Raw genomic sequence first — 26,211 nt, forward strand, 5'->3', positions numbered from 1 at the left:
GATTAAATGGCTGATGTTAAATAACAGAGGGATGGCGCTGTGCTAGTTAGATTAGTAGGTTCTTAGGTTTATTATAATATGTGGATAATGACTTTAGTCCACTCCAGTCTTTAGTTATCGATCTCAGAACACTGGAATGCAGCTAGTGGCTCAGCGCTAGCTAACAGCCGAACTCAGCAGTAAAGATAGGAGGTTGTTAGCCTGGAAGTGAACTGAATTCTGAGATGAATTAATCGCTGATGTTTGATATCAGAGTGGTGTTACTGTGCTGGTTAGATACGGTACGTTCTGCTGTTTGATATGATATGTGTGTGATGTCTGTACATTACTCTTCTCTGATTTCTGTGTGAAAATAGCTTATAACTTTAGGTATATTAAGTGTAGACACGTGGGATTGCTGCATTGTTTATTAATTTGTTTAGGTTATATGTTAGAATGTCACACATTTGTCAGTCTTTGTTGCTGATCGCTGTTAATGCTCCTGTTGTGTTAATTTCCTGTTTTGTTTCGTGGCCCATTATTCCATTATATATGATAAAAATACACACATAATTTTGTGAAAGATTTATAATAATCTGAGCTTCTTGTGGACATTACACATTTCTTTTATTTGTGTTTTAAAAGCTTAATTGACCTAAGATCTTTTGTTGTAGTGGCATAACATTAAATCATTTGATGATTTTATTAGTAAAGATAAAACATAACCCCAGGTTTACACTTAAAAAAATTTAACCATAAAATCTGTAATGTTTAAACTTTTGTGACACTATAGAGTCACACATTTATTTCTTCAAGCCAGTTATTTTTGTTCCATGTAAATAAAGCACTTACAGTGCACTGTGCATAATCAAATAATAGGAGACATTTTAGAGGCATCCAAATCTCATCCCCCTTATTTAGACTGTATATTAATAGTTCTTGTAAACAGACATTAATGCTAATCCAACACTTGATATCAATTCAAGACTTAACCCTAATTTGTTATTATATAATACGTGACTAGGATTATATTACAAACTTCTGGCATTAAAACGGTTTAGCAGTCATTTGTTCATTTAATTTTGAGGCTGTGAGACTGTAAAAAGTAGCTTTAATTCTGAAATGTTTAAATGATTAATGTTTGATTTGAATCATATTTAATTGCATCATATCATCATTTGAGGTTGTGTACAGAGGAAAAAATAGTAAATTTTCATTATCCAAATGCCTATGGGCCTTAGTGTATAGCCTCATTTACACTGCTTTTGTGTACAACAATGTGCATGTCTATTTCAAATGTTGTAATTGCTAGTACCCACAAGGCTCAGTGTTTCCTGTATGTTGGTATAGATATACATAGGAATATATATATATACGTATATATATATATATATATATATATATATATATATATACGTATATATATATACGTATATATATATATATATATATATATATATATATATATATATATATATATATATATACGTATATATATATATATACGTATATATATACGTATATATATATATATATATAACATGTTAAAGTGAAGGGGCTCATTTTGATGTACCTATGCCTCAAAGAATGTAAGAGACAGTGAAAATGTTTTTTAAAAGTACAAAAAAGTTAGGTCATAAGCATAAGCTTTTCTGCTAAAGTTTATTTTCTGTGTGTAAATAGGATTACAGAAAATGTCTATATATACAAACCACATATAATATAGTGGATTGCAGGCCACTGAAGAAGCTAAAAATACTCAATTTGGCTTTTAAGATATTGAAACACATACAGTATCCAGAGAACATAAGAACAGTCAGGTTTATTATTTTTTTTTGTGTAACACACTTTTTAAAACATTTACACAAAAGATATTTCAGTACAAAATATATGTTAATATTTTTTTGGTATTATACAAAAAAATATGGTTTGACTTCTGTTCATATGTAAGAATGTATAATTAAAGTAGTGTCTTGTGACTGGATAGACAAAGGGTTTTAGAATGAAGACAAGTTTACTTTACAGTTACTTTACTTTAATGTCACCTTTACCGAAAGTGCTGTCATGTGAAATCGTGTGACTGCGTATGAAACAATGCCTTGAGAAACAGTGAGTCAGTGCTACATCAGGCCTCTGACAGGTCTTCACAAATGACTTATTCACACACACGTGCTGACTCATTAGGGCCTGCAGCATTAAAGCAGAGGAAGCCCCTGTTGTGTGCTGGCCAGTTGCTGGCCCTGAGGTTGATACAGCTGTTCACTGAAGGGCCACACGAACAGTCCCTTAAAGGCCTGCCATTGTGTATGCTTCTATCACAGAGGTCAAAGGTACTGTAATCAACAGCTAAAAAACAGGTGGCAATTGTGACTGGACAGAGCATGTGCAGGTTTTCCCTTAGTCGGGCAGACTTTTACAACACTTGATAAATTAGACCGTGTGCGTTCAGCAGTATGTGGAGAGTGTGTATGTTAGTCAGTGAAAGGAGTAACAAATAATTCATTGCTTGTTTTACTACTTTGAGAATGTTGGCAAAACTTGTATTGTTCTTATATATTATAAGGTAATATAATTTAATAATATTCAATTATTAAAGTTTTTTTCATTTTCTGTTGCTGTATTCTGATATGTGTTCAGAACAGTTCCTTATGATTCACACAAATCTGATTCTGTGAAATATGTAAAGAACTAAAATATTTTTAAGCATAAAGATGTTTATTAGGGAGAATATTCATTAATAATAATAAAAATAACCTTTCCACAATAAAGAGGCCCTAGAATGTAATTGTTTTTTCATAGTTGAATAATAAAAGTTCAATACTGGCACATTATCATTAGTCTCAAATGCTGTTATGTTTAAAAAAAAAAACAGAGTAAAACTGAGCTTTAAAATAGGCAAATTCCACACCTTCAAGACTTCATTACTGCAATCTAATCACTAACAAAAACACTGGTAAAAAGCTGGTAAAATGGCAATCACATCACAATGTTAGGAAAATACTGTATTATTAATCCATCACCACCAAACTCTGCTAGTTAGAAGAATTATGCTGCATTTCATTTTTCTGGAAGTATGAGAATATTGTCTCACTAGAGTTGATGATATTCCAGTTAAAATGTGTCATTTCCAAAATAAAGTACAAAATGTTACATGCTTTGCTAATAATTTACCATTTTATTATTTTTATTTAACCAAAAAATGTCCCACTTTTTGTGTTGCAGGATATCATTGTTAACATTGTCCCAGATTAGCATTGTTAGTGATACCAGTTGATAACAGTGCATTATTAGTATGTTCCACATCCATACACCATGTAAACATCTCCACAAATTGAAGTTAAATGACCGAATTAATGAGACATGCATAGATAACTTTGAAAAAACTGTATAATACTGCAGCTTTCACTACTCTCGATGTATGGTACAGCCATCTTGATTTCTTAATTTTGGGTTGGTAGATCTTAAAGATCTTAGGTCAAGTAGTAAATCTGGCTTGTGGGTTTGTTTCAGCTGAAATTTTAGTTCAAACGGAAGCATCTGACCATAAGGAAAACAAACACGAATTCAACTAGGCTAAATGCTAGATAAACAAAACTGGAGCTAATCACTTACCAAAACCGAAAATGTCTTAGTGGATATGAACACTATGCAAGACTCAGGAATAATTAGTGTTTTTGTTACTGTGTTAAAACTGTGGAATATTAACACAGCTTTTGTGAGCTGTTGGTGCCTAAAATAGCCATTTCACTGTATTTCATTCTGCGGCAAAATAACAGGGCTGTAAATGGACTTGACTTAACATTAACTAAATCCACACTTTATATTTGTACAATAAGAATAACTCTAACAATGTACTTTTAAAAAGTGCATTTGGGTCACTGTGTCTTTAATTACTGTGTCCTAGAAAACGATAATCATTGACCGCTACCATGTCTCTGGAGAAATTAGTCAATTGCAACTTGTCCATTTAAAAAAGTGAAATATTTCACAGATGACTTTCACAGAGCACACAGAATGTGTTTAGAATACAGAAGTTTGATTGTTTTAGAAACAGATTTCTTAAATGTATAGTTTAGTAGCCGCTTTGGTGACAGATCATCATAAAACTCTGTCACTGAGAAGGCCCCACCCTCCCCCATGCCACAGTTGAAGAGGCAGCTGGGGAACTGCCCCACCTCATTTAGGGAGCTACACATGGTCCTCAGAGCAGAGCAGAGCAGAGCAGGTGGAGCCTGAGCAGAGAACCGGCCTCCTACAGCAATGTCACCTCTCTCCAAGGCCAGGCTTTTCAGCTGGGGATGTGATTAGTGTTCGGGTCTCATGTGCCTCATCGCTTAAGTTCCTGCGAGCTTTGAGGGGCAGCAGACATGCGCATTTAGCACATTACCCAAATCTCTGGCATGCCATGCAGGCCCTACTGTTTGCTCTGGCCCACGACTGCTGTTTCTTCCCTTGGATACTTGATGACAGTTGTGAGGTCATTTGTTTTAAAAGACACATTAAACTGCATGGGCATGTGTTACGTGGATCTGTGGAGTGACAAAGCAAAATATTTGAGGCAACACAAGTTTTTTTTTTAAAAAGCTGCTAACTTGTAGCTAACTAGCAAGCTAAAATATCTGTCAGTAGGGGTTGACTGAGTGCATTATCTATGACATATTAAACTTCAAACCAAACTCCCTGCTGAACAATCCAGCTCAATACCAGCTGTTCTTAGTAGCCAGTTTCAGGTGGCCTAAGCTGGTCTTTGATAGTAAAGGTGGTTAAAAAGCTTGTCATACATGAGAAAACAGGGCTAGCTGGTTAACCAGCTCTTGACCAGTTTGGTGTATTTAGCATTTAGTAGTATTTGGTATTTCTGGTTTTCTGGTCGCGTTTTCATGCTGGTTGAACAACTTCTGAAGTCAAGCTTGGCCATACCGGTTGTCTGGTTTGGTCAGGTTGATCATGCTTGTAGAATAGATACACCATCAAACTCAGGCAAAAACATATGCTATGCTGGTTAATGCTAAGCTAGCCAACCATCTTAGAAATAGAAAAGAACAACAAACTGGAAAGTAAAATTAGTTTAGTAACTTTGAGTCATGCTTCTTCAATATAAACAACCTTTTTAGCTTCACATGTTTGAGAGTTGATGATAGAACCACTGACTTTACCAATCCTTTGAAGAACTGTATTTTTTTAAGAGTGTACACTGTAGCATGTGTAAGGCATAATTTGTTAAAGAGTAGTCATGATAATTTAGCCTTCTTTGTATGTTGATTCACCTATGAAACCTTGAAATGCCAGCTAGGAGTTAGGAGATTGAGCTGATATAGTTTTTCAGCAGAATTCTGTTTATAGGAATCTCAGACACAAAATAAAAAGGAGCATTTAAAGAAAAAAAATCTTTATCAAACCTATTATCCATACACTCTAAAAAACAGAGGTACGATATGAGTACTTTTTTGTACTCGAAGGTACACTCTTTATAATTGTACCCTCAAAGGTACAATATTGGTCTTTACGGGGTCAGATTTGTTCCCTCTGAAGTACAAAGTCATTTCTAACAGCAATAAGTACAAATTTGTACCATTTAACCAGCCAAAAGGTACATTCAGTATTCTGCATCACTGTACTAATGAACAATATATAGTTAAATAGCACATTTTTTATTTGAAAGCCAGACAATTTTGTATCATCAAGTTTTTGAGCCATATTTAGTTGATGATAACGTTTATAATCTTTATGATCTTTACTGCCACAAAAACCATGGGTACAAAAAAGGACTTTCACTGAAAGGAACTTTTTTGTGCCTCAATATAAGGTACAGCCCCAGCGACAAGCTTTGTACTCTTTTAAGTACAAATCTGTACTTATATTTCTTAGAGTGTAGAATAAAACAAGGATGTGTTTCCTTGATGTAAAATTGCTATATTTCTCTTGCTACCATCATAACCCTGGGTTCCCTTCACCACCACTTTACACAAAACCAGTCTGAATCACATTGTTTAAATCTTAACCAATGAACTGCCCTAATATTTGAAAATGTTAGTAACTGACTATGGGTGGTATCAAGGGGGTTGGTTGTCTTCCTTGGAGGACAGACACAGTATCAGCAGTGTATGTGCTTAGGAGATTGTGACAGAGATAAATGACTCTCAGACTTTCGCACAGTTGTGTGATTGACAGCTGCTACCATTAAGAAAGCCCATATCTGTTTACATCATTCTCAGTACATCTGAACATGTTACACACTGCCCTCTGTCACTCAGGTTCCAAACTTCTGTGCTTTCCCCTCACTGTCTCTCTCCCATTTGTATTAACCCACAACAGCCTTGAAGACTGCTGTGGGAAGGGCTTGATAGGTGGCAGAGACAGACCTGGGGTTCCATTCCCATTATTCTAACACACCTAACAGACTCTAACAGTAAGTTGTCTGACAGGTATTTAATTGTTTTTCTTTTTTAAGTTTAGTTCACAAAGGCAGTATCATGTATGTTAACTCCACTCTATGAAATGTAAATTTGTCATATACAATTTTAACAAATTTTATTTCCTTGCATAAAATGGCCCTTAATGGCTGATTCTGGGTAGAGTACCTCTTGGTGAGAGATTGCTCACTGCTTGATATTGTGGCCGAACATTAATAGGGTGGCACTCGTTGTACAGGAAGAAGCAGAATATGTATTTAATAAATAAATTGCCCCTCATCTAAGCCTTCCATCAACCAACCATTGTTGCCTTTCTTTTGCAGTGGAGCTGAGAATGAGAAACCTGGACTGCTCCATACAGGAACCATATCATCTTACTGACAAATCCAGGTTCTGTTTGGGATCCAACAGCGGCCAGTTTTGGTGAGCACTTAAATCTTTTGTATCCAAACACACATGCTTTCTCTCATTGCAGGGCTTCCGATCTGCATTTTTTGGCAAAATAATACTTGCCCACATACAGCAAAAAATTCCCAGAAATGTGTCCACCATACTTAAGCACTCCTTGGCCAGAGCGGTCACCAGATTTAACACCAGTTGAGCATTTATGGACCAGCTGACAGCACTGGACCTTTTTTCGTAGTCCAGCCCACTATATATTTTATACAAAACTAAAACACTAAGCTTTTCCCATTAGCTGCCCAATATGTTTAGTTACATGCATACATAAATGACCCTACATAAACTTTACTGAAGAATTTGCTAGTTTTTGTATAACTTCATTAAAGTTAATTAGAATAACCAGACACTATACTACTGGTACTGGTATTGTGTACTGGTACTATGGGTCTTTAATGCAATTTTTAATTAATACATTTATATGTATTAATTGGTCACATTTAAAAATTCAACAATGTCCATTATTTCTGGATTTTTTTAAAGAAATTATTTCATTTGGGTTTTCCCATTCTGTCTCAATAGACATTTACACACTGCTAGTAAAGTTTTAATTATCCTGCTTATCTGCGACAAATAAGTCAATGTGTCAGTCAATGTAGACAGATATTTCTGAATAGCAATAAGCATTCTCCTGAATTAAATTGTAATTTACAAGCATTGGCCAGAGCATTGATGATTTCTTTTTAGGAGCAGAGACTAAAGCAGAGGATGCAATCTGCATGAGGAAGACTAATATAAAGTTGAAATAATTTCAACATTTGTGTGCCATGCATCAGCTGATGTGCTGTCTCCAAATAGTCAGTAAACATATGCAGACATTCCCATGAGAGCACCTCTCACTTTTGCACCCAACAGCAAGTGCTGTGCATTCTCACAAGTGGTAATGACAGCGGCTTGCACGGATGTGTTTAGTTTAAAATAAGAAAAAAGGCTCTCTGAACACTACCTTTCCTGTGTTTGGACCGTGCTGTTCCTCACTCCAGAATCCCAAAAAAGTACATATTTCTTTGCCTTTTTAAAGTTTCTTATTTTTTATCAGGTGCCTGATTATGCCCTTTTGGATATTTTCTCTAATTACTAAACTCATGTGTTTTTATCTTTTGCTGTTGGTTTGTTTACATTGTATATTCTGGAAGTTGGCATATTTATGATTGGCTAATGGCCATGCCCTTTGGAAACTGCAGACCAGTGAACTCTGGTATTATTTTTTCCTTTTTAACACCTGCGCACAAAGTGGGACAACGATAATCACCTCTGTACTCCCTATGGCCGGTCTATCCCTAGCTGAACACCAGCTTCAGCAACTTATGTGTGTACAGGATCTACAGGCCCAGCAGCAACATCTGTAGGCAAATGTGCTGCATGACGCCATACTGAACCTGAATACATCCATTCCCAACCATGTCTCATCTTGTGTCCAGGCCAGATGTGTCCCAAAAAGGTACTGGAACCTCCTTTCAAATGTAAAGTTTTTGTTAGAAATGTGTCCTTTCGGTATAATATTGTAATCACTTAGATAATTATGTCATTCATTTCTGCATTGTAGATTAATACAAAAGTCATTCAAACTATGAAAAAAAACAAGGAATTATTTAATAAACAAAAAAGTTTAATGTGTTTGAGAGCATCAGTTGTGAAGTTGTGAAGAGGTAGAATTGGTATACAGTGAATAGCCCTATTTCAGTAATGTTCTAGTCCATATTATGACAAGAACAAGTAAACAAAAATACTTTAAGAAAAGGTCAGTAAACTTTAAATGTATTCTTAAGTATTATCAAAAAAATTAAAACAGGAAGACAAGGAGTTGCCTCTGTTACACTATCTATTCATCATAAGTTTACATATTATACAAGTTCATCAAAAACCGCAAGTTAAAAGCACCCCATATAAAAGAACACCTAAATGCTTCACAGAGTATTTTTCTTTGAAGTCAGCCACCGCTTCTTTTCGAGCTGCTTTGCCGAGCAGCCAGTGCGCTTAGAGGAAAGCCCAGCGACTCGGTTCCGATACATCAGTTCACAGACGCCCTGTGTTGTGGACATCACCCTTTGTGAGCGGGGGGTTCGAACCGGAGACCTCCCGCTCATAGTGGGAGCGCTTTAGACCGCTGGACCACTCGGCAGTTCTTTTAAGTCCCTTCATAGCCTGGATGACTGTGCCCAAACTTCTGACTGTTAGTGTATGTATATGTTCAGTTTTAATGTGCTTGCTCCATCAAAGGGCCCTTGTCCATATTTATAGAGCATCAGCTGATTGATCTTTTCTTAGGTATTCCTTCTTTTCAGGGTGAAAGGTTTAGTTACTTTATGTGTTCTATCAAGTCTGCCACATGAGTTATTTGCATAGTGGGTTTTGCCCATGTCAAGGCGACAAGCAGATGTTTCCTGATGAAAAGAGAAGTTTAAGCAGAAGAAAGTAGAGAAAGAGAAGATAGGGAGCTTCTATCACTAGTTTCATATGTAGGCTGGATATTATAGCTGCGGCCCTCATGTCCTTTGGGAAATTATTCAAACACCTGTTTTCTATGCGCACATCCTGTGTTAGGATTTTACAGCTTAGCCCAGTCAGTATCAGCAGCTCATCATTGTAGATGGATGTTGAAGCACAAGCCATGAGCAGCTATGAACCCCAATAAACAATGAGATTATTAGGCCATGGTTCCTGGGTGTAACTCTAAGGACATGGTCTGATAGTGTTGTACAAATGCATCATTGCATCAAATATTCCCCTGAGCGTCTACTGCTGTAATAGTTTCACGGTGGGGAGTAGCAACACCCCAAATGTAGCCATTGTCATTAATAACACCTCTCATCAATGCTTCATTGCCTTTGAGGACCTGAGCATGCCCCTGTGCATCAGTAGGGTCTCATAACACGGAAGAGGTCCACCACACAGCCAGCATAAATGGGTTTGGTGAGTTAAAGATTTTAGATTTAAGACAGTTTTATTTTGACTGTGGCTGCATAAAACTAAATAATACTAACAATATACACGCATTATAAGATATGTTTTTAAATCCCAGTCAAAACACACATAATGATTATCAGGACCAGGCTGATTCTTCTTGGCGTGTAAATGTAGGTGTGTAATTCTTACTGTAACATTGCTCTAGTCAATTAAAATTTTACTGATTTTAACTTAACTTAGTGAAAGTATTCACACTGAAACTAAATGGAGAGGTGGGTTTTAAAACATAGTCTATGCCATTTGTACCAGTTATGTTTGCTAGCAAAGTACATTATTGAGTGTGAGCTGTATTTAAACACACACTTTAATGCTATTTGTTGATTAATTTATTATTAACAGCTGTTACTGAAGAAAGTGAACTGAGAAAAATAGGTGTCGTTTATCGTGTTTGTTGTAGCTTTGCTTCTGTCTATTGAACAATATTTATCTCTTTTTAACTTTCAATGTAAGTCTGTTTTATTCTAGTTTATTTAGGTCATTTTGGATCATTTTTATTGGTCCATTCATCAAGACATTTTGACACAGTGTAAGGGACAGTTTTTGTAGTAAGCTAAACAAAAATAGAGATTGAAGAGCTACGTACAACCATGATTCACCTTCTCTTGAACTGAAATTTAACTTATTTTTTGGTTTCCTAAATATTTTGATATTATCCTAAATATCTTTAGAGAACCATTTTTACAAACTGTTCTTCTGTGTATAAAGAGCTGTGTTTATGACGGTAAACAGCAGCTTATTCCCCCCCCACAGCATTAAGAAAATTTAAATCTGAAAAATATCTAGATTTTTGAAAAAATACTAATAATATATTTATTTATGTATTTAATTATTTATTATTTTATTAAATTATTCACTGAAATGTTGTTTTTGAGTGCATTACAGACAGAAAACTGCATTTCTGTATATTTTTGATCATATATAATTCAGGTCGAAAGGGTTTAAATACAGGTTCTATACCTATTGTCACTCCTTGCTAGAAAAAAATGATCAAACCATAGAAGCTTTATTTTCAAGAATGTGCATAAAAATATAAGAAGATGCTATGAGAGGTTTTTGTCTGTTCGCTGAAGTAATCCAGTTCTTGACTTTTAGAAAAACTCACGCCCAAAGCTCTACCCTGGAGACATTATTGAATTCCCTCGATGCAAGTACTTCTCCCACTTTGGAGTTTACTATGGAGAGAGGGATGGAGTTCCTTATGTTGCTCATTTGACATGCAGGGGTAAGTTTGTATAGAATTTTGGTAACACTTAACAATTAACAGTACGTATGCCACAATAAACAGGACGTATGACAGTAATAAACATTATTAAATGTTAAACAAATTAATTAATGTACCCTTATTGTAAAGTGATACCATAATTTTAAAATATACAATACCTATATATAAACACACAAGTATTGATTTACGCTCTGCACTGTAAATTTGTACCAGCATGTTTTGGCCCTTTTATTAGATGCCTCTACCCTGTAAATGCAGTTTGTTCTTAAAATATATATTCATTTTCATAATTTGTCAGCTATTTATTCATATTGTCAGAACAATACTGCTTGAAAAATGCTGCTTGAAATATTATGAATATAATTTTTCCTCAACCTAGAACCTCACTTTGCTGCAATAACTGTTATAAATGACCATCATTTCATATAGTTTTACAATTCATAACCTTTTTCATAATTGTTATATAATAATTTTCTTGTTCCACTGTTGTTGTTTTAGTGTTTATGATTATTGCTCTGCTAAAAGTGAAGGTAAAGTTTTCCAAGCTGTATTGTATTCACATTATTATTATTATTATTATTATTATTATTATTATTATTATTATTATTAATGTATTCATGTAGCACCATTCAAACGTCAACAATGCGGCTGAACATCATTTCCAGTACAAAGTTAAATAGCTAAAAAAATGTGACAAGTACATAATACCAAATTCAAAACAAAAAATAAGTAAATAAATAAATAAATAAATAAATAAAAACAAAACTGCATGAGAATAAATTATCAATAAAGAAGAATAAGAATAAAAGGGAATGTATGAATAGAATTGCTTAAAAATAAATACATTTTATAACGTAATAAAACAATAAGAGAACAAATAATACAAATGTCTAGATAGTTATAATATTGATTAAAGAGAATTATTTATGGTTTTATTTTTTTATTTTTTTTATAAGTGAGTCCACTTGTGTAACACAATTAAGTTTAGAGGACCTAACAGCTTGTGATCGGCAAAAACTCTACAATATAAAAGATTCTGAACCATTTAGAGCTTTATAGACAGGAAGAATGACTTCATAATAATGTGTATATGATACGGGAATGGGGGGTTCAGGTTGGCACTGGCTCTGAGTGGGATTGTACATATTCTGCAGCCCACCTTAACTCCAAGTAGGTCCCCTTTAGGCCCACTGTGCAGTCTACAACCCAAATAGGACCCATCTTTAAGTGTCAAAACCTTGAGTTCAAACTCAAGGAGTTTACTGTGTGTATTTTAATTGGATCACATTCTTGAAAAATCTTTCAGATTCGGAAACAAAAATCCTTCTCTTCGGCCGGGCCTTGAACTCCTCTGTAAAACTGGAGCCACTTGATGTTGTTGGGAAAAAATACAAGGTGAATAATTACCTGGATGAAAAACACCCACCTCGAGACTTCTACTCTCACATCAAATCTGAGATTGAAGAGGCCATGACTAAACCCATCACCTTCGATATCCTGTTCCACAACAGCGAACACCAAGCAACCCTGTTACGCTACGGCGTCAAGAAGTCAGAGCAGGTAAGATAATTATTTTACACTAAATATTAACAAAACATATATAGAGACTTGTGTACACTTTATTCAGTGTCTTATATACTTATTATCACATGCTGAAATATTTGTTTTTATTTATGTTTGCACAAACAAGAAACAACAGATACAAACTGCAAATAGCAATAAAATACAGTGCAGGGCACTAAATAAAGCCTCTACCTTAATAATATAAAAGATATATTATAACGAACATAACATCAACAAATAATATCACATTCCAGCTATATAACCCAAAAAAACAAGAACAGTGAATTTTTATACAAAAAATAATCACAATTCATTAATCAAAGGACCTTTTAAACATATTTTATAATGTTTTATGGATGAACATTCTTTTTGCCAAATGGTTAAAATCATTCCACAGTTTTGACCCCCTATAATCTCCTATAAAAGAGAAAAATTTAGGAAGATGAAGATCTAAAGACTGGCGAGTTGAATATTTATGAATCTCTGCATTTCTAATAAAGTAATTTATGGATACTGGGATATTTTTAAAATGTATTAATAAAAATACATATTTTAAATATATTAATATTAAAAATGGAGATAATTTGAAGTTTCTGAAATAGAGGACCAACGCGAACAAATCATTTCTTAAGAATCAGAATTTTATTAAGACTAGTAAAAAATTTACTTCCCCAAACTATGTTACAGTATGAAAGATATGGATAAATAAGACTATAATAAAGAGTAAGAAGATATTGTGTGTTAACCAGATAACTCCCCCTCCTTATTATACCAGTTGATGTATTTACTTTCCTACTAACCCCGTCTATTTGCTCTTTCCATATTAAATTTTCATCAATAATGATTCCCAAAAACTTTTAATTTTTACTTTAGGCAATGCCACAGATTCAATTGTAATTTATGATCTGCTTTTAGAGTACATTTTTTACCACTAAAAATAATGTAATTTTACTTGTTTATATTTAAGTTTTTTTTATTTAAACCAGGTTGCATAAGTAGCTAAACCAGTATTTATATCCTTAATCAATTAATTAAAACTTGAATGCCAATTTATTAGACTTATATCATCTGCAAAAATTATTGGGGTAAAATATGAAATATTAGACGAGTCATTATTATAAATAAGAAATAATAAAATCAGCTTACCATCTACACAAACAAACTGCCTTCTATCTGAGATGTAGCTTTTTAATAGATTATACTTAGTATCCTGAAAACTATATTTATGTAACTTTTCTAATATATGATGGTTAACGGTATTAAATGGTATTCAAAAAATATATATACTACAAACAAATGTATTTTTTTAAGTGCAGAGGTAATTAATGAAAAAACTCCAGTCAATTTGATCTCAGAATCCACACCGACATATTACTAGACCAGCCCAGACTTTACACATGCATAATATTCATTCAGTACTATTCATTTTCAACAGCATTCACCTTTACTAGACGTTTTGTTTTTAGATTAACCCCAACATCTAATTCTTTCAAACTCATTCTTTCTTTCTTCTAGATTGAAAAAGTCTACTCAAAGATTGTTCCCACCTGGCGTCAAGCATTTGAGAAGAAAATGTTTTGATTTTTAAAAATAAGTTTATCTTGTTCTGAACCTTCTGAACAGATCACTTACATTTGACTACTGACTTCTTCTTTTTTAACTTTATCATAATAAAGATGCAGTAAGAATGTAAGATCTTCCTCTTTATAAGATCAGAACGATACTGTAAGGCTTAGAATTAGGACTCTGTTCTAATTCATGTTTTAGCATGCATATATGCCTCCACTTGGGGGCACCATTGGGACATTCATGACTGTTCTATGGGAGAAGTTACCATGTATATATAAATATAACAGAAAAGTATTTTCTGAAATTACTATCCAGCTCTGAAGCTCTTAACATCTCAACATCTTTACAATGCTCTCATGACTGCTAAGTATGGCACTATTAAAACAAATCATTATTTTGGAAGGGGGGATTAATTATACAATTGGCCATAGCATATAATAAAATGATTTTGGACAATTTGTTGTTTGTAAAAACAAGAAGGACAGCTGCATATGCATAAAAATAAAGGGAAAAGGAAAATTATGATTTTTTGATAGTTATGCATATTGGTGGTTATATATGGATTATGATACATTAAGCTACGAGACTTCTCTATATCTATTCTCTATTATTAAATTTTGTATAAACATGTTTTCTGTATAGCTTAAAATAAAGTATCTCAGAACACAAACGCTATAATACTTACAGAGATGTTTAAAAATTATTATTGCTTTTGTTTGTTATTATGTTCTTTCAAATTGTAACCCACTGTAAATCATTTTTGTAAGCAAAATTGGAATATAGATGATATAAATGTGGGAAAAAATCGGATGTCTTGTAAATGAATTTATATATTTTTATAGATGAAACAGTGATATAATAAATACAATCTAAAGTGACTTAAATCTTGTGATTTTGGTACTATTTAACTCTAATTCTTACATTTTACACCTGTAAAATCTAAACCAACAACTTGAATTGAACTGGTAGTAGTTGAAAGCTTACTAATTATTTGCCATAAACCACAATATAAAAGGAAACACCATAAATCTTCCTAAAAATGATGCTCAATTATTTTCACTAAATTTAAATGACTAATCATTTATCTGAACCTAAATCCATTTTGGTTGAATAATTTGTTTTAACAAGAATTGTTAAAATTGCTTTTTTTCATGTGGAAAAGTATTTTGTCCTTTCAACCAAATATATCTGACCAGTGTTCAATATGTGTTCAGTGAAATATACCTCTTCTCAAATACTCCTTCTGTCCTCCTGTTTTCCATTATTAAACACAGAGAACAACATTCTAACATTCTAGAATTGCATTTCTGGTCCTCCAGATAATGCTTTTGTTGTATTTCCAAGAAACAGTATTAAATATTAAGTTGAATCAACTATGATTTTGAATAAAACATTTAATTACATTGATTCTCACCATTAATAATGATTGATGTACTTAACTTTTTTATTTATTTATTCACTCAATATTAACTAAATTTCTACTATTACGACTCCGGAAGCAAATTTAGTTAGTTGAATTATTTAATGTTTGAACAAAATATTTGTAGGCGAAACAAGTACACGTATATGTTCGTGAAAGTCGTATAGAAACAATTTCATGTATTAGAGTCTTTGGCGTAGGCCCGTCATCGGCCCAGGGCTTGATACATCTGGGCTCTGCAGATCCTGTCGTACACTGAAGACAGGGCGGAGCCAACCCCCGGGCAACCAAACGGGACCAACCTGGAGGCGGCGGGGAGGGAGGAGGGGAAGAGCGACCAACAGCGTCTGAAATGCAGCAAGGTACTGAATGAGTGATCGTTATTTAAAGCAGAAGAGAAAATCTGATTGGATAGGTAATTAGGTGACGTAGCATTGGAGTCTATAGTAGAACTTACGCTGCGCTTTCATTTCTACTATTACGACTCCGGAAGCAAATTTAGTTAGTTGAATTATTTAATGTTTGAACAAAATATTTGTAGGCGAAACAAGTACACGTATATGTTCGTGAAAGTCGTATAGAAACAATTTCATGTATTAGAGTCTTTGGCGTAGGCCCGTCATCGGCCCAGGGCTTGATACATCTGGGCTCTGCAGATCCTGTCGTACACTGAAGACAGGGCGGAGCCAACCCCAAAAGTATAAATTATAAATATACCCACCGCAGATCTTTACCTGGTTTCTACTTCCTGTAATAGAAAAAAAAATGTTTAATTAATAATAGCATAATACAATGTTACGATTTTATGTTGCACCGAGATTGTGGACAGTGGTGTGTTTTATTTATACCATGAATATCCCCATGCATGAGTGAGTTTATTTATCATTTAACTTGTGAATTGCGTAATGTGAGCACATGCTGGATGCATCTAAATGTGGGTGTTCTGTGCAATAACAAGCAGAGTTAACATGAGTGTAGTGCCCAGTGATGCGCTTGATCGCGCCAACTTTCCATGCTGTTAGTATGGGCCGATGCCCTCGTTCATACATGCGCTTGCTGCGAGCCTTGAGCGGGGAGCGCCCCCGAAGCGCAAGGGCGCGAGCCCTCTTCCATACTCTAGATACTAGCTCGAGCGGGGTGCGCCCCCGAGGGCGTGAGCCCTTATAATTCATTCATTTCATCTTTCGTTATTCTTTTATGCGTAGAGGACGTCCCCAAAAAACATACGGTAGCATGCCTTCTTTCAGTCTTTCGTTCATTCATTGTATTCATCCGATCATACGCGGGGAATGCCACAAATATGTAGGCTGCGTGCCTACCTCATTCTTTTATTTATTTCGTTCATTCTGTATTCATCGATCATAATATTACCTTGCATTAAATTACGTTTAGCCGACTTTTTGTCTGAAGCGACTAAGATACAGCACAAATATGTTATAAGATAAATACGGAAATAGTAGAAGGAAAACATTATACAATAGGGCCTAAAGGAGGTCAGAGGGAAATAACGGGATAGAGGAGCGAAGGAGGAGAGAAGGAAAATGAGGTTAGAAAGAAAGAGAAGAGGTTATGCGAGGGGTGCGCCCTCGAGCAGTCGAGCCACGGGCTCTACATTCATACACTTGGGCGTCGAGCCCGAAAAGCATGCATTGCTGTTAGTGAGGGCCAAGGGCCAAAACATGCATCTAGGTTGGGCGTTGAGCCCTCATGCGCGGGGACCGCCCCCAAAGCATGCGTTGCTGTTAGTAACGGGCTGCGCGTCCTGTAAAACGCTGAGCGCGGGGTTCGACCCCTGAAAAAACATGCTGTTAGTAACATGCAATAATCCTCATGTCATGTCGTCTGGGCTGTGAGCCCAAGATAAAGAGGAGATTGTCTCCTGGCATGTGTTGATGTAAATGACCACGGGCCATAATGCATTAAGCTATAGGTATAGACATGAGATAATCAGCAGTGTTGGGAGAGCATCACAGATCGTTTTAATACTGGTTAATACTGTTAGTGAAGCATTGAAACAAAAGCAAATGTTGATGTATAATAGATCATTTAAATCGCCGGATTGATGCACAAATTAACATACTCTAAAGTATGTAGTACTTCCACCGCCTCCAGTGTTTGCTTATAAATAATACTTACTTAGACAGTGTTGAATGAGCTTGCTGAGCGTTCAGCAGTAGGTCCAGTTCTGGTCTAAGTGTGTGACAGGTGTGCTGAAATTACCCGTCTTCTTCAAGTAGCAAAATGGTGACGTCAGCTTCGCTGAGGATGTGGCTGCGTCGTTCCTAAAGAGAGCGACCAGCGTAGCAGGATGGAGATGGTCAGCGTTTCCTATAATTGACATTTGACAGGTGAAATCTGACCACTGTTTCGCCATAGGGTAGCTATTAGGTGAAACCAAACAGAGGCGCATAAAGTTTAGAAGAGCGTGAAAGCAGATAGCTGCCCCAGAAATGTAAAGACAGAAATCGGAGTGCACTTTTAGTATTTTAATTGTAAAACAGGGCCCTGTTATCTGCAACAGAATGTTTCGCGCAAACAGAAATGAAGGAAGGAGTAGAGCTTAAATCAGACAGCGTGAGGCATTGAACTGATCAAATAAATATTGTCGGCGCGCGCTCGTGAAATGCCTGTGCGCTTAAATCCATAAAAGCTGCCGTATGCAGTGGAAACATAGGGAGAATATATAAGACTTGTAAATTAGATTTATTTCTGTAAATGGCAAGCTATATTAAATTGAGGAAGAGGATTTTTGCAATGCCTTTGAGGAGTAAGCATATAGCTGGATTAGAAAACGAACTCGGATAATCTGACTATTACGACGTTCCTTATTAATTGGCATCAATAATTTTGTAGAGAGAAAGTTTGTTACCAATTATGAAATTAATTTATAATTACTGAGTCCCAGGTAATTAAATTGAGCAATGACATAATCGGAGTGCAGAAAGAACAACTTAAATGAGGATCGTGATCACAGCTTCGCGGTCACAACGTATTTTATTAATAATTTCAGAGAAAATAAAAAGTAATGAAACGCACGCGATCACCCCGATCATTTCGTACAGAACTGAGAGGCAGATCCAGGGGCGAGGTCAAATTAATAGCCAACAGTCGGCAAACTATCGCCCTTGGAAATAAATACCCAAAACCGACAAACAGAGCGGCGCTCGCACCGAGCGCAGCCGAAGAAACGGCGCCGAGGAGAACAATGAGAAATACCGGACCACAACCAAGAAAGCGAGACTAGAAAAGCCACGAACGACACAGCAAACAGAGAACACACGAAAAGCACCCAAGCGAAATCGCGAACCCAGAGACAGATAAAGATACAGATACATAGATATTAAATAGCCCTAAGGAAATGTAGACATCCAGCAGCAACAGCACGATTCATAAGAAATAAAGAACAGTAAGAATAAAGAAACACACTATATACGGATCAAAACACAGAACAGAAAAGATATAAGAAGATTAAATAGAAAAGAAAAGGTAAGAAGAAGAGAAGCCGGGAAGCAGGTCAGCAGCAAACAGTTTTAAAACGCAGAGGAAGACATATTCCTTTAAACTAAGCTTTAACAACTAATCCATTTTACAGGTACAATAATTCGTAAGAGTATCAGCAGTACCATTATTATTATTATTATTATCATTATGTATGGTTTATATAAATAAATATACCAATAAATAATATACTACAGTTGGACAATTTATTGTACATCAGTTCGTATTCTAGCATTATGTCTAATTAGTACTAGCACCACTAGCATTATTATGAACCAATACATATTTATTTTTCGTGCTTATTCTATGTACAGCACACGATGAGCTGCATTGTAACGTATGAAGGTGCTACAAAATAAAGAGTAACATCGGCATCATTATTATCAATATCACTATTACTAGTACTAATATTACTACCATTATCACTATTAGTACTATCAATATTATTACCATTATGAATACCGTAAACTAGGCAGAGCAGTAGATGTTGCCAACTGCCATCAAATAATTTACGGAGCAAAGTGCAAGGAGCAATGACATGGAACGCAAGAGACTGAAAGCACTGAGAAACACAAACATGCACATGATACAAAATATGACGAAGAAGCGAATACGTGAAAACCCAATCACGAGTAACTGCACGTGACAGTAAGGGAGGCGAGGTCGGGGAAGAGACGACGGAAGAAGGAAGCAGTGAGCGGTAGAATGTTAGAATGCAGTCAAAAGTCCGGAAAATCAACAGAACAGCGAACAGAAGACAGAACAGAAAAAAGAAAAAAGAAAAGAGGTAGAAGAGCGGCCAGCCATAAGGTCAAAAGACCGCGAAGAGGACCATCCACGCGCCGGGGGCAAACGGGCTTCGGAAGGAAGGCAAAAGAAGAACCTTACCTTGTAGGATGACAGCACGCAAGCGCGGGGAAAACCATAGCAGCATCAGCAGAAACAAACGGCCTACCAAAAGCCGGGCCAGGCACGGCAGCAGCTAAACAGGAGGAGGAAGAGGCCAAGCAGCAGAGGACCCAGGCAGAAACACACGCGGCAGCGCAGCAGCAGATCCAGCAGAAGCGCCAGGTAGGGCAGTAGCAGCAGCAGCAGCAGAGCTGGCAGAAGCGCCAGGTAGGGCAGTAGCAGCAGCAGCAGCAGATCCGGCAGAAGCTCCAGGTAGGGCAGTAGCAGCAGCAGCAGCAGATCCGGCAGAAGCTCCAGGTAGGGCAGTAGCAGCAGCAGCAGCAGCAGATCCGATAGAAGCGCACCGGCAGCGCAGTAGCAGCAGCAGCAGATCCGACAGAAGCGCACCAGCAGCGCAGTAGCGGCGAACGAACCAGGAGCGCGCTAGGCAGCACAGCAACATTAGAAGATCCAGGCAGGAGCGCGCCAGTCAGCTCAGCAAAAGTCAAAGTTCCAGGGAGAGCGCGCCAGAAGGAGAAAGATACGGGCAGGTCCGCGCCAGCCGCAGCAGCAGCAGAGGCCAGGGGAGGCGGAGCGAAGGCAGAGGGGCCGGGTGAACCGGTGCTCAGTTACAACTTGCCACCCTATCGAACCGCGCTATTCTAGTACACAAATAAAGTAAAAACGCTAGAAAAAGCCCCATAGTCAAACATGCTTCAGCAGGAATACAATAAAGCCGAAACAAAATATCGGAGGACAGTTAAGAGTAAGGAGGGGAGACCACAACTTAACAGAAAACCACGAAATAAGAAAACAAACAAAGGCCCCGCGCATGGGCACTGGCGTCGAGAAGCACATCACGACGGGTTGCACAATACGACAGAACACTGCGTTACAGGGAGAGGCAACCCGGAAGCAGATCCACAGCGCTCTTCGACAGCGACCAAACCAGAGTCCGAACTCCACGCCGAGACAGCGACCGCCCGAAGGACCGGGACAGCCGGGGCTTATCTCCGACAGTGGGCTGGGGCGGCGGCGGGACAGAGCAGGAGGGGGTAGAGTAGCGGGCCGCCAGCCAACGGCGCGGCGCGTGGCAAGCAGATTGCGTCTTCCGTGCACAGCCGACCGGACGTGGGGAGCAGCAGCCGTCAGCAGGAGCGGGAGGCGTCCGACGACAAAGCGGCCAGCAGTAGGAGGTTAGCAACAGGAGGCCAACACGAGACGCCGGTCGGACACACTAGAAGCGAGAACGGGACATAAGCGAGAGAACTGCGGACAACGTCAGGAAGAGCGACCAACAGCGTCTGAAATGCAGCAAGGTACTGAATGAGTGATCGTTATTTAAAGCAGAAGAGAAAATCTGATTGGATAGGTAATTAGGTGACGTAGCATTGGAGTCTATAGTAGAACTTACGCTGCGCTTTCATGACTCCTAGCCCACACGTACTTCACTGTCTTCACTTCCTAATTTATACAGTTGACATTCAATAATAACATTAAATTACATCGAATTTTGTAATTTATTGTATTTTCTGTAAAATATATATTATTTAAATAGTTAAAAATATATATTTTTTCTATCTGTCCCAGTGTTCTGTCAATTCTGTTACCTCTGTTTTAAAACTGGATATAATCTGCAGAAAATTATAATACAAAATGTGGGACCTGCACTTAATGATGTCATTTCCTCTGGCGGGAACCATGAGATAGCATGTTGAGGATACACCTTTTTTTGTGATATCAAGTACATCTCTTTTTTTCATTAACATTGTGATAAAATCCAAATCTTTAAAATTGTGAAAATGTATATTCTGTTGCATTTTTAATAGTTTCTGATTTAATAGTAACATAGTTGACTGATAAATATTTCTATATTTGAAATGTACCCACAGTTGTTGAATGGGTCACATAACAATGGGTGTTTCCGTCACTGAATCCGCACCCTGTATTTTTCACTAGGCCTGCAAACATGTTTTTCAGATAAATGGAAGAACATTCTCACCAGAGAATCTGCTCTTTACTCACAGTACTAGATGTAAGAGGAAATGATACATAATGAAAATGAATCTGGCCTGGTCATGAAGCTTGTCAGGGGAAGCTCCAAACAAGCATTAGTAAAAGCCAGGTAATACAAGACCTTCAGTGCAGACAGCAGGAGACAGACACCGGCTTTAGACCACTGACATTCAGCGCCTGAGTGATTATTGATCTTTCTGGTTTGTGGCATGACTAAGGATTGCGTAAGACATGGGAGGTTTAGGGTGATGTATGGTCTGATTATTTCCTCAGGCTGGGGGAGGCAGAACCGCTTTAGAATGTAACACACACACATATACATACATACATACAACACACTTACACACAAATAACACACACACTAAATTAAGGAAAGCGTTCACTACAAGCCTCAATTTAATTACACATTAAACTCTGGCAGCTGCAGAGCAAAGAGGCATATCACATTTAGGATACCATTACAAAAAGGCATCAAATGAGCATAAAAAAAGCCCTGAACAAATATTTATCATTATAATGCCATAGAAACACTGATCAAACAGTATATGTAAAATACTAATAAACTAATAAACATACTAATACTAATAAACACTGTTGAAGACCCCTCTCCAGGGAAACCTGACAAACGCATCTTAGTATTCTTTATTTACTTTACTGGGTATTTGAATAAGGCATACATTTTAAACTTAATGTCCATCCACTAAATCAAATTAACTGACAGCTGTATATGGTGAACTGTATGAAATTTACTAATGTTAAACCTGTAAACCCTTCCTTCTACTCAGACTCACTCGCCCATGTTTAGCTACATAATGTTCACAAGGGGGAGCTATTAGCTCTCTGGTCCGCTCTTAGGGAGGGTTCTGCAAGGGCCCTTTAGTAAAAAATGATGATTTTAGTTGTAGATGTTTCTATGCATCTATAGTACTGAAAAAATATTAAGACATCACTCAAATAATGCAAAGAAAACAAGTTCATATTCATGACGTTTTAAGAGTTCAGAAATCAATATTTGGTGGAATAACCCTGGTTTTTAATCAAAGTTTTCATGCAGCTTGGCATGCTCTCCTTCATCATTCTTACACACTGCTTTTGGATAACTTCACGCCACTCCTGGTGCAAACATTCAGGCAGTTCAACTTGGTTTGATGGCTTTTGATCATTTATCTTCCTCTTGATTATATTCCAGAGGTTTTCAATTTGGTAACATCAAAGAAACTCATATTTTTTAAATGGTCTTTTATTATTTTTCCAGAGCTGTATATATAGGTTTGGGACGAGTTGAAGCGCAGAGTGAAGGAAAATCTCAGCACTTCTAGAACTCCTTTAAGACAGTTGGAGGACTAATCCAGGTTCTACCTCATGAAGTCAACTGAGGGAATAATGCCAAGAGTGGGCAAAGCTGGCATTAAAGGACATTCAATCTTTATCATGATAACTAGAAAAGACAAAAAGACACAGCTAGGTAACTATTAAAATGATACGTCTTTCTTTTAGAGACACCTTTAAAAGACTCTTTAAAACACCAGTATCCAATGCCTTCATAATGTTCCACATTCTGAAGTTGGCTGCTTGAGATGGTCAACAGTGTATTCCATTTCAAAAGACAGTCAAGCCATATAGGCACTTCACAATGATTTGCATAATTTGCTTAACTACGCTAAATCTCATGGCCATGTCGCTATTTGAGGAAGTTAATTGGTTTAGGCACAGTCACAGTGCAGAGCATTTAAGAGCCTCCCTCCATAATGAGCCGGCAGTAATGCAACTGTCCTGCTGTATTAAGTGTGACACTTCACCAAGTCGCAATCTTTTAGACCAATCTGAACTTTAATCACTGCTCTCACAGACAACTCCTCTCATCAAGTCTTCTTCACTATTTAATCCCCCAACCTGACAATCACTGATGACAACAGAGGCTGTATTAAAACCCTCAGTCAATCAAACACAGACAGTGTGATCAGCTTGATTTTACCAGTCTGATTCTCTCTCTTCTGTGCCCAAAATGCTCAGAGCCTTTATGAAGGCAAGGCAAGGCAAGGCAAGTTTATTTATATAGCACCTTTCATACACAACGGTCATTCAAAGTGCTTTACAAGTTAGAAAATACACAGAGAAATCAAATAAAAAAAAACATGTAAAAGATTAACAGTAAAAATGGAAATAAAAACTAAAATAAGAATAAAGCATGAATAAAACATAATATAAAAGTGCCGTTACAGAATAAAAGTGTGTGGAGCTGCAGTGTTTTAAGCTGAGCTGAAAGCCTGATCAAACATGTAGGTTTTCAGTCTGGATTTAAACATGTTTAGTGTTGGAGCTCTTCTAATGCTCTCTGTTAACTGGTTCCATTTAAGAGCAGCGTAGTAGCTAAACGCTGCCTCTCCGTGTTTAGTTTTTAATTTAGGCGGCTCTAACTGAGCAGTTCCTGATGATCTGAGAGTTCTGCTCGGCTCATACTGCTGGAGCACATCAGATAAATTTATACACCAGTAACAGAACCTTAAAGTCTATTCTGTAACATACTGGTATCCAGTGCAGGGATTTAAGGATGGGGGTGATGTGCTCCCTTCTTTTACTCCTAGTCAGAACTCTGGCTGCTGAATTCTGAATCAGCTGAAGCTGTTTGATGGTCTTTTTTGGGAGTCCAGTTAGGAGTCCATTACAGTAATCAATCCTACTAGAAATAGAGGCGTGGATGAGTTTCTCCAGGTCTGATTTAGACAGAAAATTTCTGATCTTATTTATGTTCTTGAGGTGATACAATGCTGATTTGGTGACTGCTTTGACATGACTGTTAAAAGTGAGATCAGAGTCCATTTGTACACCAAGATTACGCACTAGTTCTTTAGATTTCAGGCTTTTTGAATCCAGATAGGCAGCTAGTCTGTGCCTCTCATTACTATTCCCAAATAAAATAATCTCTGTTTTATCTTTATTTAATTGCAGAAAGTTCTGTCCCATCCATTTATTTATCTGCTCAAGGCATTTACACAGTGAGTCAATGGGACCATAGTTGTTTGGGCAGAGGGCCATGTAGATCTGAGTGTCATCTGCATAGCTGTGGTAAGATATCCCATAGTCACGCATGATTTCCCCCAGAGGAATCATATATAAATTAAATAAGAGTGGCCCAAGAATTGAACCCTGGGGTACACCACAGGTCACTGGCACAGTCTCAGAAACATTATTTTCCATTTCCACAAAGTATTTCCTTCCTTGAAGGTATGAACTGAACCATTTTAGGACAGTTCTGAAAGCTCCGCGTAGGTTCTAGCGGGAAACTCGAAATCACGCCACTTTTCTCAGCCAATCACCAACTCCCACCTGTCCTTAAAAGACCTCCCTCATACCTGTTCTCCCCTGCTTGCAGACGCTGACATACGTTTTCACCCTCCTCCTTCCCCACCGCCTCCAGTTCGGTCCCGCCGGTTGCCCAGGGGATAGGCTCCGCCCCCGCCGTACAAGTACGGCAGGATCTGCGAGGTTCCAGACGCTGCGGACCTGGGCTTCGACGGGGCTTTCGCCAAAGACTCTATATACACTATATTCACTATTACTAATTGTCATACGTGTTTATTGGGATTAAATCTTTCTGCTGCACTTTGTTTCTAGAGTTTTCCTGCTAGAACCAGAAATTCCAACCCGGTTCTCAAGTCTATCTATGAGAATGTTGTGGTCTGCTAAATACCATAAATGTCAATGGTATCAAAAGCAGCAATTCAATTATTTTTCCAATGAATGGTAGATTAGAGATTGGTCTGTAATTGTTCAATAAGTTTGTATATATTTTTTTCTTTTTTAAGAGAGGCTTCACAACGGCTGTTTTTAATGCATTTGGGAAAACACCTGACATGAGTGAGGTATTTACAATTTGAAGAATGTCTTCTGATATTGAGTAAAAAACATTCTTTAAAAACTTGGTTGGTAATGTATCAAGACTGCAGGTGGATGATTTGAGGTGACTCACTGTATCAATTAAAACTTCTTCATTAATAGTGCTAAACTGGCACATGTTGACTATGATGCTTTTGCATGGTTTTGGAGAGCACATGGGCTCCTTGGTGGATAAAGATGTACTGATGGCTTGTCTGATATTGTGGATTTTAGTATTAAAAAATTTAGCAAACTCATTACATCTCTCAGTTGAAACTAGCTCAGGGGTCATATATATAGGTGAGTTAGTTAGTCTGTCAACCACAGTGAAAAGAACTTTG

At 37.1% G+C, this 26,211-nt stretch overlaps 1 protein-coding gene across 6 annotated transcripts; it reads left to right on the plus strand.

The window, feature by feature from the left end:
* plaat1l (phospholipase A and acyltransferase 1-like) lies at positions 1-15,647 on the plus strand. 6 transcript variants are annotated; one of them, XM_022673023.2, is made up of 7 exons: positions 1-281; positions 6,295-6,388; positions 6,716-6,815; positions 8,086-8,292; positions 10,911-11,040; positions 12,347-12,600; positions 14,119-15,647. In XM_022673023.2, the coding sequence occupies exons 4-7, from the start codon at positions 8,278-8,280 to the stop codon at positions 14,182-14,184; spliced, it is 465 nt and encodes a 154-aa protein (XP_022528744.1). In that variant the 5' UTR covers positions 1-281; positions 6,295-6,388; positions 6,716-6,815; positions 8,086-8,277; the 3' UTR covers positions 14,185-15,647. The 6 variants fall into 6 exon arrangements, with proteins under 6 accessions (XP_022528744.1, XP_022528745.1, XP_022528746.1 ...); XM_022673024.2 differs by having other exon boundaries at positions 8,136-8,292; XM_022673025.2 differs by having other exon boundaries at positions 8,171-8,292.
* Positions 15,648-26,211: the final 10,564 nt, after the last annotated feature.

This window comes from Astyanax mexicanus, chromosome 14 (genome assembly GCF_023375975.1).
Source record: "Astyanax mexicanus isolate ESR-SI-001 chromosome 14, AstMex3_surface, whole genome shotgun sequence".
NCBI lineage: Eukaryota > Metazoa > Chordata > Actinopteri > Characiformes > Acestrorhamphidae > Astyanax > Astyanax mexicanus.

Coding starts and splice junctions, on each gene's coding strand:
- plaat1l (XM_022673023.2), top strand. Junction 11,041..12,346: donor TGCTCATTTGACATGCAGGG/GTAAGTTTGTAT, acceptor AAAATCTTTCAG/ATTCGGAAACAAAAATCCTT. Junction 12,601..14,118: donor GCGTCAAGAAGTCAGAGCAG/GTAAGATAATTA, acceptor TCTTTCTTCTAG/ATTGAAAAAGTCTACTCAAA.